General features: G+C 38.7%; 1 protein-coding gene across 4 annotated transcripts in view; it reads right to left on the reverse strand.

Moving 5' to 3' along the window:
* ANOS1 (anosmin 1) overlaps positions 1–18,774 on the reverse strand; it is a 187,822-nt gene that overhangs the window by 12,091 nt on the left and 156,957 nt on the right. For 3 of the 4 annotated variants that reach the window (XM_058535399.1, XM_058535400.1, XM_058535397.1), the window contains one exon: positions 10,618–10,764. In XM_058535399.1, the coding sequence (XP_058391382.1) occupies positions 10,618–10,764 (147 nt within the window). The remainder of the gene's footprint in view (positions 1–10,617; positions 10,765–18,774) is intronic. The other variant, XM_058535398.1, reaches the window with a different exon arrangement.

Consider the following 18,774-nt stretch of genomic DNA (forward strand, 5'->3'; position numbering starts at 1 on the left):
TTGGCAAGGGGAGGGGACAATGCAGGTGACTGTGGGCAGGGCGTCCTGGGCCCCCGCTGTCCAAGAGAGCTGTCTCATGATGAAAACATTCTGGATGTGGTGACCCCTAGTCACTTCTCCGTCTAAAGCAACTGAAATATTGCTAGTGCAACTGAGGAATCAAATTCTAAATTTTAATCAATTAGAATTTAAACCGCTACAGGTGGCTAGTGGCTACTGTCTGGGACAGCGCAGTTCCAGCCACAGAGAACAGCAAGTGCAGAAGTTGAGAGTTGGGAACAGAGTGTGACTGGCATTCTTTGCAGGGACAGTCAGGGAATTGATCCCGGTTTGCGATAATACCATTGTATGATGTATAATTGAGACCTGATGACTCTGGGTATCCTAAAAATCCTATACATATTTTACAACATGATTATATTTTCGTGAGAAGAGGCATTCAGAGTGACACATCGGACACTCCCTCTCGGGTCCATCCCTCCCTTCAGCTCTAAGTGCTGCCATACCTGCGTTCAAGGCCTTCTTGTCTTCTCTCTATGTGCCACCTCCATCACTAATTCCATTCATTCTCACGACCTTCAAAATCACCTTCCTGCTGACAGCTCCCACATTCCTACCTCCACCTGCGCTAGTCCCTTGAACAGCTGGTGCTCCCAACTTCCTATCCCACGTAGACGTTTTCCAAACTCAACATTTCTAAATCCACACCCTTGATTTCTGCCCTCAAATCGCCCTTCCCGCATTCGGGGTGACTTTTATCTAATCACGACTTTTTGTTTTCTGTATTTCTGATGTTTTGACATCTTGGGGCCTGGCTGACCCTGGAGGGACTGCCCCTTCCTAGGGATAGTAAACTACTCCCCCGCAAGCATGCCTTTCAAGTTCAAACCAGCTCATCCAGAGCCCACACCCCCACCACATCCTGTATTCGGCTCTTGCACTCAGGGCCACCACCCACCTGCCCTAATCACCCCTGGGCCAGGCAACTAGAGGCAGCCCCTATGCCCCAGCGGCTGCTGAAATGATTCACTCTAGCCAATCGTAAGCCTGTTCCCCCTGCCTTGCCTGTTCCTTCCCACAGAAGCCACAATACAAGCTCCTTCCCACAGTTTTCCTGTCTCCCTCTGCCTCCTGGCCGACGCCGGTGCTTCCTCGTGTGGCCCTGTGTGGCATGGCATGCCTCCTCCTCTTGGGAACTGTCAGTAACAAACTATGATTTCAATTGCAGTCATCTCCTGATCTGATGGCTCCCCCAAACCTGAATGATAGTAAAACCTACACTCTAAAACATGATTGAATGAACAAGTTGTCTTTTAAGCATTCCTTTATGCCACATTCACAAACACATACACAGCAGTCCATGTTTTTCTAAGCTTCATCAAAAAATGGCATGCATTTTGCATAGATGTCTATACAATCAATTCTCATTATTCACAGTAGTTATGGTTTATAAAATCACTGTGAACACTGAATTAGTGAGTACTGAATCATTACTTCTAGAGGAAATACAGGGTTAGGTTCTTGTGAACCTCTGGTCACAACATTTTTGTCAGCCAATCAATACATCTTGTTTTATGTGTGTTTCTGTTTAAAGGCACCTTATTTAACATATATTTCTTATAAATTAGTGATTAAAGTGTCAGATTTCCTTATAAAAACACTAGTTAAAAGCATTTTCATGATCGTGGGTAGAGTGACTATACATTTCTTTAGCTTTCAGCCTCACAACAATGCTGTCTACTATACTTTTCTTTGTAAGTCATCATCTCAAGAACCACAAATTTAGCCACTTTTTCATTATAAGTCGTCATCTCAAGAACGACGAATTTAGCCACTTTTTCACCTTTGCCATAGCTTTGTCACCCACTATCGATGCTATGCCAGCCCCTTACAGAGCAGCCTCAAGTATAAATCAGCAAACTTCATCTTCCTCTTCCGGGACATACCGTATTGTTGATTCATTCACATTGAACTCACGGCCAACAGCCTGTGACTCACGCCTGAACAAAGCTTATCTAACTACATATTTTTTTCCCCCTTGAGGAAGATTCCCCGAGCTAACATCTGCTGCCAATCTTCCTTTTTTTACCTGAGGAAGATTGTCCCTGAGCTAACGTCCGTGCCAAACTTCCTCTATTTTGTACGTGGGACACTGCCACAGCATGGCTTGATGAGTGGTGTGTAGGTCCACGACCGTGATCTGAACCTGCAAACCCCAGGCCGCCAAAGCTAAGCACATGAACTTAACCACTACACCACTGGCCTGGCCCCCAATATTCCTCATTTTTATGTGAGCTGCCACCACAGCACCAGATGAGTGGTGTAGGTCTGCACCTGGGAACCAAATCTGGGCTGTTGAAGTGAAGTACGCCAAACTTAACCACTAGGCCACCAACGCTGGCCCTAACCACGTGTTTTAACTCTAAAACACACAGTAGCCTTCTTGCTTAGAAGGCTTAGAAACACTAGGCAGCACTTCAGCACTACACTTGGGGGCCATTTTACACAGCAAAATCCCCCCAGAAAAGCAAGAAAATGCAAAAAGTAAAAAAACCAAGACATTAAATAGACCATGCAAAGGACACTCGTTGACAGTATGAGACCTGAAATAAGAAGGGAGGGTGTCACCTTGCCCAACTTCAATTGAGAAGGTGTGTGTGGTGTACTCAAACTTATCACCACTCTGTGCATATGCATCGCTGCAAATGACCGCAAAAGCGTCACAACTATTGGTTTGAGGGCTACAAATAAATTTTAGTGAGTAGATGAATTACAAACACAGAATTCATAAGTAATGAGGATCGACTGTATCTCCTTTCATTTTCAAATCAGTAGCATAAGGTAGCTTCCTTTTTTAAATGCCTAAGGAATTCCACAACACTTTCATTTGTTGTCTTTGATCCAATCCTCACACTTTGGTGCTAAGATACTGGACTGATGTGGTTCAAATTATATCATTTTATTTAACCAGCGATCATTGTAAAGCCACTCAACACGAAAGGTAGTTTTCAACATCTTACTTGCAGTCTCTGCAATATCTGACATTACTCGTCCCTCCCTTTCTTCTTGAAACTCTTGCTCCCCTTGGCTTCTGTCTCAAATCTCTCCATTTTCTCCAATCCCTCTGGGCACTTACTATCTATGTTCTGTGCCAGATCATGCCCCTTTGTCTTGTTATTTTCAATTCCAGGTCCCAGTCCTCTCTATTCCATTCTCAGTCCAAATTCTCTCTAGAGAGAAAGAGGGATCTCATCCACAGTACATGACTGTTAATTTCTACTGATTCAAATTTCTATTTCTAACTCTATCCTGAGATCCATGCAAGGGCAACTGCTTTCAGTCGTGTAGGTTGTGCACTATATAATTCTGGTGGGAGGAAAGAGAGGGCATTCACCTCCTAGTGTATATGAATGGCACATTCTGGTATTTCACAGTGTACAACATGCATGGTAGTGCATGGTAAACTGTGTTAACTCCTACTTTTCTCCACTGCCTCCAATGCACTTCAAACTCAAAATATGCACTCACCCCAAACTGCTCCTCCAATACTGTCCCTTATTGCAGTCAATGGCACCACCAGCCTCTAGTTGAGATATCATTCTCCACATTTCCTTCCCTGCTACTCTTAGTTTCCAACCTATCACAAAGTACTGTCTATTTTAACTGCTGAATATCTCTCCAGTCCATTCACTTCTCTTTTTCTTTGCCATCACTAGCCCATTACTGGGTATCATCTGCTTTCTCCTGGCATCCTGCAATATACTTTCAGCAGAAAGTCCCACAGTCACAAGAGTCCATTTCAAATCGGTCCTCCGTGGTGCAGCCAGGATAATCTTTTCAAACCCAATTAAAACATTAAATAAACTGAGATTAAAAATTTCCTCAAAGTGTTTCTAATGGTGTTCCCAAAAGGCCAGGTTGGGGACATTTATTAAAAAATGCAGAGGCAGGTCCAGTGGCATATCGCTTAGGTTCACATGCTCCACTTCGGCGGCCTGGAGTTCGCAGGTTCAGATCCCAGGCATGGACCTATGCGCCGCTTATCAAGCCATGCTGTGGCAGGCGTCCCACATATAAAGTAGAGGAAGATGGATACGGATGCTTCCATCCGTATTTGCTCAGCAAATACGGGGAGCAAAAAGGGGAGGAGTGGCAACGGATGTTAGCTCAGGGCTAATCTTCCTCACACACACACACAAAAAGCACACTAAAGAATGCCCATACTTGTATATGTTATTTGAGTTCAACTTCGAAAAAATCAATTCATAGATGTGATGTTTGCTTCCATGGAAGTCCCCTATACAAACATCTTGTCTTTAGCTTCATCTTACCTATTATTAAAATCCTAAGGACTTGTATTTTAGGATATGACTGCAGGACCCAATCTGTAACTAGAATACTAAAAATAGCGTCGTTAAATCAAACACTTCCTAAGGGGGTATATATAAAAATTCTATGCTAAATGCCTCATTGATCTGCTTCTTGAACTTAAGCCTTTCCTTTCACAAATAAATTATACTATAAAGAAAGTATTTGAAAAGTGTTTTTAAATATTGAAATTTACTTTCAATATGCTTCAAAAATTAGATGTATCCATCTCATTTGTTTCTCAGATATATCTAACTCACAGTGTCTGGCATAGATGAAGGGCTCCAAAATTTTTAACTAAATGTTAATACCTAAATTCACAAAAGTCTAATGATCAAGAACGCTGGGGTTATTGAACTAACAGCAGTGAGAGGTGGAGGCCACTTGGGGAACCACAGAACAACAGCTACCACAACAAAGAGTGGGAACTAACAGCCCTGGGGGGAGGAGCGTAAGTCTGGAAAGGCGTTAGAGAATGCCAGCTCCTTTAGGGCAGGACTTTCTGTTTTTGGTGTCTCCAACACCAGAAATAGTGCCTGGCAGGTAATAGTTGCTCAATAAATGTTAGTTGAATGGCATCCCATCATAGATTAATGCCTGGTTCTCTTTATAACTGCAAAAATGCTTTGTAAGACAGAACTTTCTGATTTTGTAGAACTAAAATAAGAATTTTGAACACCTACTAGGTCTGAGACATTTCTACTCAAAGTGGATGAATGTTTTCTCTATCTGGGCTAATTTTTCATATTTATTGACTAAAACACTAAGTCTAAAGCCCAAAAACCTAAAACAGCTAACTGTGGATTCTATTATCACACATTAAAAATGAACTGATGTCAATAGAATAATAAAGTTACTGATTAATAAATTGAGCTAAGTGAACTATTCCTTTTCAAATAACGTTTGTTCAGCAAATCCACTGTTGAAGAGATTTATCTTCTTCCAGAGCCTTCACTATGGTAACCCAACTACCTTATGCAATAAGTTGAGAAGGGCTGATATCTGATGTTGGATTCCTTTCCCTACAAAAGTCTATGCTGTGTCATAATAAATAAGACAAAAAAATTGAAGCTCTCTCTTCAGGAAATTCTGAGGGAAATGAACAGATTTGTGTTTTTCAGTTCCTAACTCCAAAGTCCAAAACCAACATCCTGCCCACCATCACTTTTTGGAAATGTGACATCTAAGAACCAATTGCTACTTACAATTTTGTCTTGATTAGTGAGTGAGATTCTCCTCTACCCTTATCTGTCACCAGCACTCAGTCCTTTTTGGTTTTCAACTCAGTGTATCCACTGGTGGAAATTGATTATAATTCAAGAATTTTCAGGTCCTTGTGTCACAGAGTTTAAAACCACTTGAGATGGGTCTATTGAGTTGCATACGGTGCACACAATGTATAACTTTACAGAGTCAACAAGTCCAGAAAATCCAGCCAAATTTTCTTTTTCCATGACAGAAACAGAACTCAAGCTCACAGTCTACACAGAATTCATGTAATAGTAGGACTGTGTGTTGATTTAAAAGGCATCTCCTTCCCTACATTTGTGATAATTATGAATGTGCACATGTTTTATAAATGTCAGGGGAAACTCTGGTTTGGAATTCTGTGGGTCACATAGCAACTGCCTAAAAGGCTTCTGGAAGGAGAAAAAATGTGGTGCACATTTGGCACACAAGCTCTCCACCTCATTCTACTTTGAACTCCCCAAAGCTTCCTCCAGTCTCCTTCTACCAAGTGTTCCGGCATAATGAAGCTCGGCTGTGTTTTATATGTTAATTTGGCTTTCAAATTTAAAATAAAAAGGGAAATGGGGTGGATATAACTTAAGGAAAAGGGCTTTTTGGAAAAATACAAAACTCTAGTTAGAGCACAACTTGTTCTTAGTACCTTAGTCAATGGCTCTGTGATCTGGTGGAAATCAACCAACATTTGCAGACTTTACAAGTGTACTGTAGTATACTTACTATTCAGATCCTTATTTCTACCACATAGCTATCTCCTGAGCACCAGGATTATTTAATGTATATATATATGTATATGTACATACACACACACACACATACACACACACTCATAAATGATCTTCAAGACAAACATGATTCCTCAGAAATCATGCGCTCAAATGATTATTCTCTGGGAATATTGACCATATTCCTGCTTGCTGATGTAGTGCAATGAAGGTCAATCCCTTTTCATGTGCCAAATTTAACAAGATACTTGTTTAATAGCATTTATATTGCAAATTGGATAATTTTTTTAAACATTGCACTTGGTTGTCTGTGAAGGAGAGAAACACTGAAAGTCAATTCCGAAGCAACATGAAGCCTCTAGCTCAGAGGCCCCCTTCCTCTTTCCTGAGGTCCTGTCTCTTCTCTGCCCCCTGGTTCCTCTTTATGGCTCCGCCCACAGGAAGCCCCAGAAGAACCCTTACAATTTTGTTCATCTGGTAAAGGGTGTATTCACAAACCTTACAATTAAGCATTATGCCTGGAGGTGTTAACTAACGTTATTGTGGTAATCATTTCACAATAAACACATATATCATCTCGTCATATGCCTTCAACTTACACAATGCTATATGTCAATTACATCTCAATAAAGCTGGAAAAAATACAAGAAGGAAATATTCACTTATATATATAAAATCCATTATGTACATGCACACACAAATACACACACACATACGTGTATGGATCCCATTATTTTATCCAATGTCTCTAGGTGGGGTCATTATTCCCATTATGAGGAGAAACTCAGACGTTGAGTGGTTAAGTGATTTGCCCAACATCACACAGTCGTTGAATGGTTGACCTGGGCAATGGTTGACAAAATATATCTTGTTTTAAAGACTGTATTCTTAAACTCTATGTTATTCTGGTTCAAATATGACTTTACAAGCTTACAATGTTTTATATATAATAGTTCCTTACAGATACTTATTTACAGTGACTTTTCTCAGCTGCACATACTGTTAACTTGTTTCCATATAAATATTCTGGTGAATTATTAGTAAATGATCAACCAAGTAACTAACAAGAAAGAAAATAGTGCTTCCGTTTAATCTTTGTTTTTGAATAAAGAGAAATAAAGAAGCCAAAAACATTTTAAAAAAATAAACATCATGCCTGCAATCATCACTTTTAGTCAACATATACTGAAAGTCTTAGCCAGTGTTAAGACAAGGGAAAGAACCAAAATGTCAAAGATCTAGAAAGGAAAATATAAAATTTTCATTATTTAAGGACTACATGATTCATTTATAGAAAAATGGAAAGGAATCATCACATGAAATGTTATAATGAACTAAGTAATGTAACAATATAGTTGAGTTCACAGTCAATATATAAATATAACATTTATATATACCAGCAACAAAAATTAGAAAATTAAATTGAAGAAAAATTATGCCATCTGTAATAGGATTAAAATAAACATAAATACCTAGAAATAATCATATTAAAAGATATTCTATCCTCTACATGATATATTATAAAACACTGTTGAGAGAAAATTTTAAAACCTGAGTAAATAAAGTGGTATGTCATGTTTATAGATTTTTAAGATGTGAATTTTCCAGTCATTGACATACAGATTAATTGTAATCTCAATAAAGATCTCAGAAGGTTTCTGTGGAAATTGACAAACTAATGCAAATATTTATATAAAAAGGCAAAGGGCCAAGAATAGTCAAAACAATTTGAAAAAGAAGTAAAAATCTGGAGGACTAGTATTAAAAATATTTATCAATTTACAGTAGTTAAGACAGTATAACATTGCCACAAAGTTGGAAAAATATGCCAAATGACTCTATAGAAAGTCTAAAAATTAACTTACAAATATATATTTGATTTAGGGCAAAGGTGGCACCACAGACCTTTGGGGAAAGAATCATTTTTCAATAAATGATGCTAGGTCAGTGGGAGATCAAGGGGAAAAGAAAAATAAAAGAACATTGACCCCCTACATTGGCCCCTACAACAAAAATCAATCTGGGTGAAAGTCAGCCTAAGAGAGAAAGTGAAACAATATGGATTCTAGGAGACAAAGAGAGTATCTTTGTGACTCTCATATAAGCAAAGATTTCTTAAACAGGACATGAAGAGCACTAAACCTAAAGGAAACAAAATGACGAACTGATCATCTCTAAAATTAAAAAACATTAAGAAAGTAAAAAAAGGTAAGAGTGGATCAGAGTGGGAGAAAATACTTATAATACACAAAAACAGCAGATGACGCATATACTCAATATATAAAGAACTCTTGTAGGACAGACTGGCCGACCAGTTTAAAGAGTGCTTTGAAAAAGAGGAGATCCAATTGCCAATAAACTTATGAAAAAGTGCTCAAGTACCTGGTGATTAGAAAAATGCAAGTTAATACAACCCTAAGCTACCATTACACAGAATGGCTACACTTAAAAAGATGAAATATTCCACATGGTGGAGAGAATGTGGCACAGACTATCATACCCTACTGGTGGGAACGTAAATTGGTACAACCACTTTGGAAAACTGTTAGTATCCTCTAAAGCTCAACATACTCTATGACATAAGAATTCCACCTCTATGGGAGAAAATGTACATATGCGCACCAAAAGAACATTCATTATAGCAGCACTATTCCTAAGCCCATCATTAGAACAAACCAAATCTCCATCAACAGCTGAAAAGATACATAAATTGAGGTGTACAAGGGACTACTATGCAGCAACATAAATAGATGAATTATTGCTTCATGAGACAGAACGGATTAGTTTCCCATTTCCTATATAATGTTCACTGCAAGAAGCCAAATACAAACTGTATGATTCCATTTTTCTAAATTTCAAATGCAGGCAAAGCAAATGTTCAATTTTACAAGTCAGGATGATGGTGGTTACTCTTGTATGCTTAAGATGGTTGCAGTTTCTATATGTATACATTTTCATTTCATTATATTAGATGTTTACAGTCTCAATATTAATAAAATGCTATGTTTTATTAATATTAATATATCATATTGACATACAATTCTAATAGACCGAATAAATAATTTAATATTTATTACAAAACTATTATTAAACTTATTAATATGGCTATATTAATATATAATTTTAATAAATAATATTGAATAAATGAAATTTAATTTTAATTAGCATATGACAGTAATAAAACATTAATATTAATGGTAATGTTATTTTAGCTGCAGAATGGATGTCAGCAGTTTGGAAAAAAGTTATGGAAGAAGAAGACCTCCAACACCAATATTCCTTATGGCACATGGGCTGATATCCAGAGTAAAATAGCACTTCAGAAGAATTTTTGAAACTGAACTCCTGAAACAAGCTATTTTGCTTTTAAATGCATAGGAGTTTTTAAATGTTTTTAAAATGTATAGGAGTGGTACAGATAAAAACATATGTCAAATCATTCTAAAAGTACTATTTCAATAAAGCAAAATAAACGTTCAAAGAATAAAACAAAAAAAAGGAATTTATCCTAAAGATAAATATTAAAACAACAAAAAGAATTTATTCTAAGGATAAATGTTCATTGCAGTATTAATTATAAAATGGAGATTCTGAATGCACCTAAACGTTTTACTGTAGTGGAATAAAGATGTGTGCTATGATATTATGGTGTACCCATACAAGGCAGCGATTTAAAAATGTTATGAAAAATACTTGACAGTATAGAATGCTCATATAATATGAAAATATGTGTGCATGTCTTACATATATATTTATTATTTATACATCATATATATGTAACAATGAGTGAAGAACAGATGCCTAGAAAACTTCTGAAAGGAAATCCACCAAAATGCTGTTTCCATGAAATGATACTCAGATAAGTGACTTTTTTTTTCTATTTTCCAAATTATTTGTGTTATGGGTCTTTTTTTCAATAAAAAATTAATTTAGAACAAAAACGTACAGTGCAGAATACCGTACGTTTTGAGTGTTTTGGAGACAAGATCAGCCTTCTAGGAAAGAAATTAAGACAGGTCAATATCCTTGAAATGATAACATTTAAGCAGTTAACTGTCACTGATTTCAAAATGTGATACAGATTCCTGGGAATTGAGGGCAACCCATTCAGACTTCAGAACAGCAAGGCATTAAAAAAAAAATATTTAAGTGTTTTGTTCAGCTACTGTTTTCCTTAATACCAATACCGTGGCCTGACCTTGACTTTTTCACAAGTGCCTTTATATCACTGTGCTAGTCAAAGCAAATAACGAATACACAAAGAGCATTTGCGCACCTTCCGTCTTTTTCCAGTAGACCTTCACCTGCAGCTGATTGTCCTGATAGAACGGAGCTCCAATTTCCAGGAGGCGAGTGGGCCGTCTTCTTTGGAAAGGGGGCTGTATCTGCATCACATTTTTTTTAGTTTTCCCAAGTTGTTCTTCTACAACAAAGTACAACGTTCTAATTTACTTGTTAAAAATAATTCTATATCCCGGTATCAATCCCAGTGTATTTAATTTCATTCTGTTTTCATTCATATATAGTGGCTGTTTTTTAAAGTAAAATGGGATGCAACTGCAGATTCTTTCATGATCAAGTTGTTGACACTCCCCCCTCCCATAAGATGCTGGAATGCCTATAAGTATCTTACATGCAATCCCCAGAATTTAAATTGCTAATCAATATGTATTCAGCGGGCTTGAAAGATGCTCCCACTTAAGTAATAGGTATAAATAGTATTTCTCATTATACATAGATATCTTTTGTAGTTACGAAGCTAAACAAAACAATATTAAAATACTATTTCACGAAAACAATATAGCTAGTTTTTCACAGAAGTACCAGCATCACACAGCAATACCTGGTGCAAGGCACTAAACAGAAACATGGTTCAACTTTGTCAAATTTGTCGTAAAAAGTACAAATTGCATCAACCAACTGATATCCCAATCAGTCACAGCAGCCAACAACTCATCCATGTACTGTTCGAATTACTGACAGACATTCCAAACTCTGACAGATATTAACGTGAAATATTAAAATACTCAGCAAGTGAAATGAAATGCAGTGGCAACAATACATTAGATTGGGGAATGGAATATAAGGGCACATTCATCCATCCAGTCATCTATTCTGGAAATATTTGGGGACCACTTCCCAAATGCCAGGCCCTGAGCTAGGGACTGAAGATACAAAGCTTTCCTACCTGAGGGCTCTTGAAATAGCAGAAGCCATGTCTGCAGGTGATTACAGCCCACAGTGAGAATGCTCTACTGAAGGGAGGTGCACGGGGCTACAGGAGCATAGGTGGGGAGGGAAGGAATTGCGAAAGTCTGACAAGCCACTGTTACTTGTTTTTCTTCAGAAAAGTAGCCGAAAGCTTTCTGAGGGAATGTTTTTTTTTTTTTTTTCCACATGGATATTCATTTTATTTTATTTCATTTATTTTAATTTTTTGTTTATTGCAGTAACATTGGTTTATAACATTGTATAAATTTCAGGTGTACATCATTATACTTCTATTTCTGCATAGATTACATCATGTTCACCACCCAAATACTAATTACAACCCATCACCACACACTTGTGCCAAATTATCCCTTTCGCCCTCCTCCCTCCCCCCTTCCCCTCTGGTAACCACCAATCCAATCTCTGTCTCTATGTGTTTGTTTGTTGTTGTTATTATCTACTACATAATGAAGGAAATCATACGGTATTGAGGGAATGAGTTTTAAGGATACACTGGAAGATTGTTTCAGTATGAGACGGGATACTTTAGGAAAGACAAGATTGAGAGTATGTGCACATGTTCGTTACTACTTTTTTTAACATGCATTTTTTCCTATTGTCTATTTAAAACTTCAACACATACTCGCTGCAAAGCAAGGACAATATAAAAGTGATTCAGAATGATCCCAAGCCTTAAATATCCCATATAGAACGGACATAGAGATAGGCTGTAGTCAAGCAAAAAAAAAACCAAGAAATATTTCTTTGACTCAGGTAATTCAAATTTTCTAGGCTGGGTCACTTCTTATTGTGTCGCTGTTTCAGGTCATGATCCGGCTCTAGTTTCAGTGTTCCTTTTACCTTGCCATTTTAATTTAGCTACATCTTTTGTGCCTTCTTGATTCCTAAATCTGTTGGGCTCCTTCCTAACAATGTTTCAGATTCGTTTTGCTCGCTCTGAATGCACCAGCACTACTTCTGTGTGCTCCTGTTACTACGCTCTCCTTGGTGAAGATTTCCCAGGATAAACGGAAACAGACCCCTTTTCAGTGCTCCCATATTTTCCCAATTTTAAATAGCTATTTTCCCTTTAATTTGTTCCTCCAACTCAAGCTTGAACTCCTCCAGAGAAATAACCTTCTTCTCATCTTCCTTGGATTTACCCCACCTCACTCAGGGACACACAGAGTAAGTTGCTTTCTAAGCATGAATCGAATGAAATGAAATGAAGAAATCTATGAATCAACGGCTCTAGAGCTGTTACCAAATACTTATTCGTCTGGGTTGTGTGGGGTGTTTTACTTATGGTATTTACTTCTGTTATGTTATTTAAGTTATTTACTTATGTTATATTGTTACTTATGTTATTATTATGTTATTTAGCACAGTAATCCTTTGACACAGGATTCAAACATGTTTCTCTGGGGTCCATTTTCCTTTGTTGCAGCAAGGGCAATAAACTTAAGTTTTTTTCCAGGTGTGTTCCTGGTGGTTTTTGGTTTGTTTGCTGAGCTTTGACACCATTTTATTTATATCCATACAAGCGTCCTACGAAATAGAACAGAGGTCATTAACTTTTCAGTAAAGGGCCAGAGAGTACATATTTTTGGCTTTGTGGGCCATAGGGTCTCTCTCCCAACTACTCAATTCTTATTATAGCACAAACGCAGCCATAGATGGTCTGTAAACAAACAACTGTGGCCGCATAACAATAAACTTTTATTTACAAACACAGGCAGTGGGCTAGAGTCGGCCTGTGGGCCATAGTTTGCAGACCTTGAGAAAGAGGAATTAGCATATACATGTTAAAGACAGAAGAAGTAGGACCTGAAAATATTAAGAATCGAGTCAGGTTTCATCCAATTCAAGCAGTTTAATCCCAAGGCCATCTCAGGTCAAGCTTATGTTCCTCAATGACTAAGCACAGCCTCCTTATGGAGACCAAGGTGATAATTTAGATTGTTTAATAATGAGGATAGCAAAATTTCCCCTGCCTCATATCTCTCCTTTAGCCACTCGTTGATTTTGGAAGTCACATCCTTAGAAATTCTGCCCTTTGATGCAAGACTTTTCTGCTTTCTGAATTCCAAGTAGCCCTTTGAGAGAAAATAGGTTAAGCTGTGTTAAGCATATACTGATAAGAAACGTGTTATGGAAACTTTTCTAATAGAGCTGTGAGGTTCGCATTCTTGGGAAGGTGGAGGAAGATGGAAAGATGAGAATGTATGGGGAGAAGATTCTGGACCTGGGATCAGGCAGGATTAGTAAAGGAAAACTGGAGACCCCAAAGAAAAACTGCATCAACTGTCTCCTTTTCCTTTTACTGGCATGCCTGTTGAATCATCTATCCAATGGATCTCATTAAAAGAGAATGGATACTTATATTACCCGTGTTTATATTCAGAATATTTTAAATAGTCCAAATAAATGTTTGGATAACTGAGAAATATTTATCGTGCTTAAGAGTTCTGCACCCAATTCCTCTGTGTGTGTGTGTGTGTGTGTGTAGGCGTGTGTGTGTGTGTGTAGGGTGGGGGGGTTCCCACACTACCAAGCACTTCTCCAACACCAGCTGAGTGTCCTACAATTCAACTCAATGCTGACACTGTCCACCTGGAGATAGCATCAGATTCTATAGGTTAATGGCTCGGTCCCACAAGACTGCCCCCCCATTCAGAGGTCAATTGCAATCCAGGTGGTCACCTGTGCTTCTGATTGACTGGCTATAGATTAGAGGCTCCTATGATCCCCTCCTTGAGTTCGATTAATTTGCTTGAGCAGCTCACACAACTCAGAGAAACATTTGCTTTACTAGATTACCAGCTTATTATAAAACAGCATAACTCAGGAAGAGCCAGATGGAAGAGACGCATAGGGCAAGGCATGGGGGAAGGGCTCGGAGCTTCCACGCCCTCTCCCAGGGCACCACTCTCTGCAAATTTCCTCGTGTTCACCAACATGGAAGTTCTCTGAACCCTGTCCTTTGTGGTTTTATGGAGACTTCCTTACGTGGGCATGATTGATTAAATCATTGGTCATTGGAGACTCAACTCAATCTCTAGCCTCTCTCCCCTCCCCGGAGGTCAGGGGGGTGGGACTGAAAGTTCCAACCCTCAAGAATCGGTTGGTGACCAGCCAAATCTGGTGACCAGCACCCCTCCTTAGGTGCAGTCCAAAAGTCACTTCATTAACATAACAAAAGACACCTTTATCGCCCTTACCACTTAGGAAATTTCAAGAGTTTTAGGAGCTCTGTGCCAGGAAGAGTGTCAAAGACCAAATATCTATTTCTTATTTTAATAAACCATAATATCACAGGCTGCTACTATACCCTGTAGAGAGCCAGGGTAACCAATAACACAGTAAGCTTAGAGCCCAGAGGAGGAGGCTGAGACAGAACGGAGAAATTCACAGGGATCCTGGCCAAAACTTGTGCCTTTCTTGACACCATGAAAGAATCCTGCTGGTTACACCTATTACTAATTAAGGATTTAAGATTTTCCCAGGCCCATTTTTGTTTTTAATTCCTTTAATAATCTGTGATGGTGAGAATTCACCAGCAGATAACCACGACAGAAGCTTAGATGCTATGTTTAACCTCTATGTGAATTTTGTCTTCCCACTTTCTTTTATATCATATGCAAATTTTTATTTTTAATTATAGACGTAGGAACATGTTTTTACATATCTCAAGATCGAATCGTTGCTGCTTTATAGAAATGACTCAAGTGCAGAAATACATGAACATGTAGTGTTGCTGAGGTGTGCCCCACGCAAAGGAGAGAGACGCAGACTTCAGTCCCGGAAGTGCATCCCTGACTCCAACAGTGTGTCCTCCACTCTCAGTAGTAAACAAAAATGGAATAAAATCATTTCTAGCATATTCTGAGAAGGTATGAGGTCTGATTTATATTCTTTAATAGTCCTAAAAGTTAAGAGAATTGAGTGGGCTATTTTTTCAGATGTTAAAATCTTGATGAATTTTACAGATGGAGAGATTCAGAGTATTTTCTCTCCACACCATTTTTATTTTGGAGAGCTAGAAGAATATCTCAGTTGTATAAGGTAACTATCAAACATTTGGAATCTGTCAACCCTGTAAATATTCCTCCTGCCTCCTAAAAACGAGCTCCATTTCCATTCAAGACAGCGTTATGTCTCTCCTCCTTCAAGGGGACCCTTTTATAAAACTGCATGAACATTCAGCCTTTGCTTGTGCAGACATATTTATCATCAAAACACCTAGCAAGACTGCAGACTTGGAAAAATAAAATTCAAAAAGTAATTTATATGCTGACATTTACTACTCTCTTTCCTGTAAAATATAATTTCACTTGCTTATACTATAAAGTTTAATTATTCTTTACTTCTAGTTGGTTCATGATGAAATATACAGTGTTCTTGTAAAAGTCATATACTAGTGTTTATGAGATTATGTATCAAGATTGGGACATAAAATCCTGAAAAATACTCAGTTATATCCTGCATAATCCTTTGTAAAGCCAATCTCTTCTTTGGGATACCCTGAGACCCAAACAGTATGTGTTACCACAGGTATTTTGTACTATTACTTCTTTTTTTACTTTTCTTTTATTACTTTTCTGAACCCGTGTGAGAAGAATCAGTTAATCCTCAGAATAGAGTGGTCTTTCATATGTTAACTATCATACCTCTTTATTGGTCAGGTAAGACATTATCTGATTTTAAAAGATGACTAGAAAATGACCTTAACACTCAGAATGATCCTCTCCAATGGAGAGAAGTTGCCTGAGGTTGTAGGTAAGAAAGGGAATAATTGACTAATTTGGTTTCACAAATATTTTTGGAGCAATGCTTATGGACTATGATGGCTGCTGTGGGCACAAAGAGAGGTAATCGATGTTCTCTGATCTAGATGAGATTTTGGTTCAGTGAATGTAGTTGTCTGAGTTGGGAAGGGATGGGTCAGAACCCCACAGACATAGTGTAGACATAGCGGAGTCTACCATATGCAAAAGGACGGATGCTTCCACCTTAGATTACACAAGATAGGAGAAGGTAAACACGGGTGAAGGGATAGATATGTTTATACTCATGTGTGGCTTTCTGAGAGGGAGGAATTCAGACTATGCTGTGCAATATGGTTTAAGTTGAGATAAAAAGGTTTGTAATCATACTTGAGAGGAAGGGAGAAGGAGCTAATTAAAGAGGATCTCATCGAGTTTAAGAGGTCGTGTGGGGATGCCCTAGGAAGAAAGAGAAAGCCCTAGATGTGCTATGGAGACCCAGAGTCCCATCAAAGCTCTGTCTGTGGGCCGGACCACGACAAGGCTCTAGGTGACGTAACCTCAACAATGGCAAGCTGAGGTTGGATTTCTTCTCCTTGTTTTTGGTTGTGGGAATAAACATATATTAAATTATGGGAGTCTGCAATCCCATACCAGTTTCTAATGGGGAAGGAATGTTGTTTATTGGAAAAAACAGAACGAGATTCAAAGGAAACCTTATTTTACACAATAGATGAAATCTCCGCCACTAGTAGGAAAAAAAGAAGGGCCTTGGGTGAAGCAGAAGTTTAAAGCATTTTAATCTTAGAAGGAAGTTGGGGAGGAATAAGGGGGAAAGCAGTGAAGGATGAAATTTGGGGAGAAGTGAAAAGAGAAGATGAGTAGGTGACAATCTTGAGAGTGGAACTCAGAAGAGGGAGAAATCTGTAATATGATTAATATTTTCTAACCGACACTTTGGCTGCCGTCTACAAAATGGATATTTAAGAAAGAGTGGACATAGAAATACTAATTAGGAGACTTTTACTTTTATAAAAAAGAGGTGACAATGGCCTGAAGATGGGAAAGAATTTGACAGATCCTACATTTCATCCATACATGAAATTAGAGACAAAGGGACTATTTAAAGAGCTGGATTTCTGGAGAGAAAGCAGAGAGAAGCATGAAGACTGACCTCTGGATCTCTGGCTTGAGCCTAAGGGTGAATGGTGGAGCCATGTGTGGTGGGAGAGCCTGGAGGGGAGCAGGTGTGAGAGGGAAAACGAGAGCTGGGTTTTGGATATGTTACATGTGAAGTACCCGCTGATCATCCACGTGGAGACGTTGGGCAGGCAGCTGAATACGTGACTCGGGAGTTCAGGGAGGGTCAGGCTGGGACACACGGGGAGTCAGCAGCACATGGACGGTTATGAAATCCATGCGACTCACTGAGGGCTCCAAGGGAGAGAGCTGCCTCCCGCTCCTCCTCCAATCTTCCCCCACACGGAGCTCTCTGCACACACGATGATGCTCTTTTCCAGCTCTCTGCACTCACGCACACTGCTGCATTTGCGTGAGATGACACCCGTGCCTTGTGAGCCCACAGTGCACTCCTTCTTCGGGACTCAGTGAGGACTGTGGCTCCTGTTCCCCACCATCATGTTAGTTCCCTCTGCTTCCACTGTTCCTACAGCTGTGCGTGCAACGGACTGATCTCTGTGTAATCACTTTTACAGGTTTGTCTCCCAAATTCAACATTAGGCACTTTTAAGGCAGAGATCAAAATGTGTCTAGTGCTGGCAATAATGTATGTGTATGTGCATGTGTGTATGTGCATGTATATTTGCATATGTGTAGGTACATGCATGTGTATATGTATGCACATGCGTGTATATGCACACACATATAAGTACATGTTACATATATACTACATAGTGTACACATGGTCCATGTGGTATATATATAATATAGTGTACATACGTTTGTAGTATTATATAGTATAACATAATATTTCCATCATTAGACACAGTAATGTCACAATTCATAGGCATACATTTCAGTTTGATGAATGAATGAATGACTGGAATAAAAAATGAATGAAGTTACTAAACACATAGAAATGTTTCCGTGAGAATTTTTAGGTAAAAGTTGTATTGTATCCAGACTCATACATAGAAATGGTAGATTTTTCAAATCCATTTAATCTCCAAAGAGACCATTTCCCAAAAGGTAGGAAGAACTTTTTTGAAAGCATCATTTCAAAGAGACCTGTCCATTTGGATCCTATCTTTTCCCAGGTGGTAGGAGATAATTGTGAGCAATCAGTGCGTCTAACTCTGTGGAGCTGGCCTTGCCTTTCCTAAATTCAGACAAGCTTTTAGCCTGTTCTCTTCCCCTTCTGAACCAGGCTCACTGCCATGATGAAAGGCAGATACCACGGGCTCACAGAGGTACCTCAGGAATTAACATCACTGGAG

This window comes from Diceros bicornis, chromosome X (genome assembly GCF_020826845.1).
Source record: "Diceros bicornis minor isolate mBicDic1 chromosome X, mDicBic1.mat.cur, whole genome shotgun sequence".
NCBI lineage: Eukaryota > Metazoa > Chordata > Mammalia > Perissodactyla > Rhinocerotidae > Diceros > Diceros bicornis.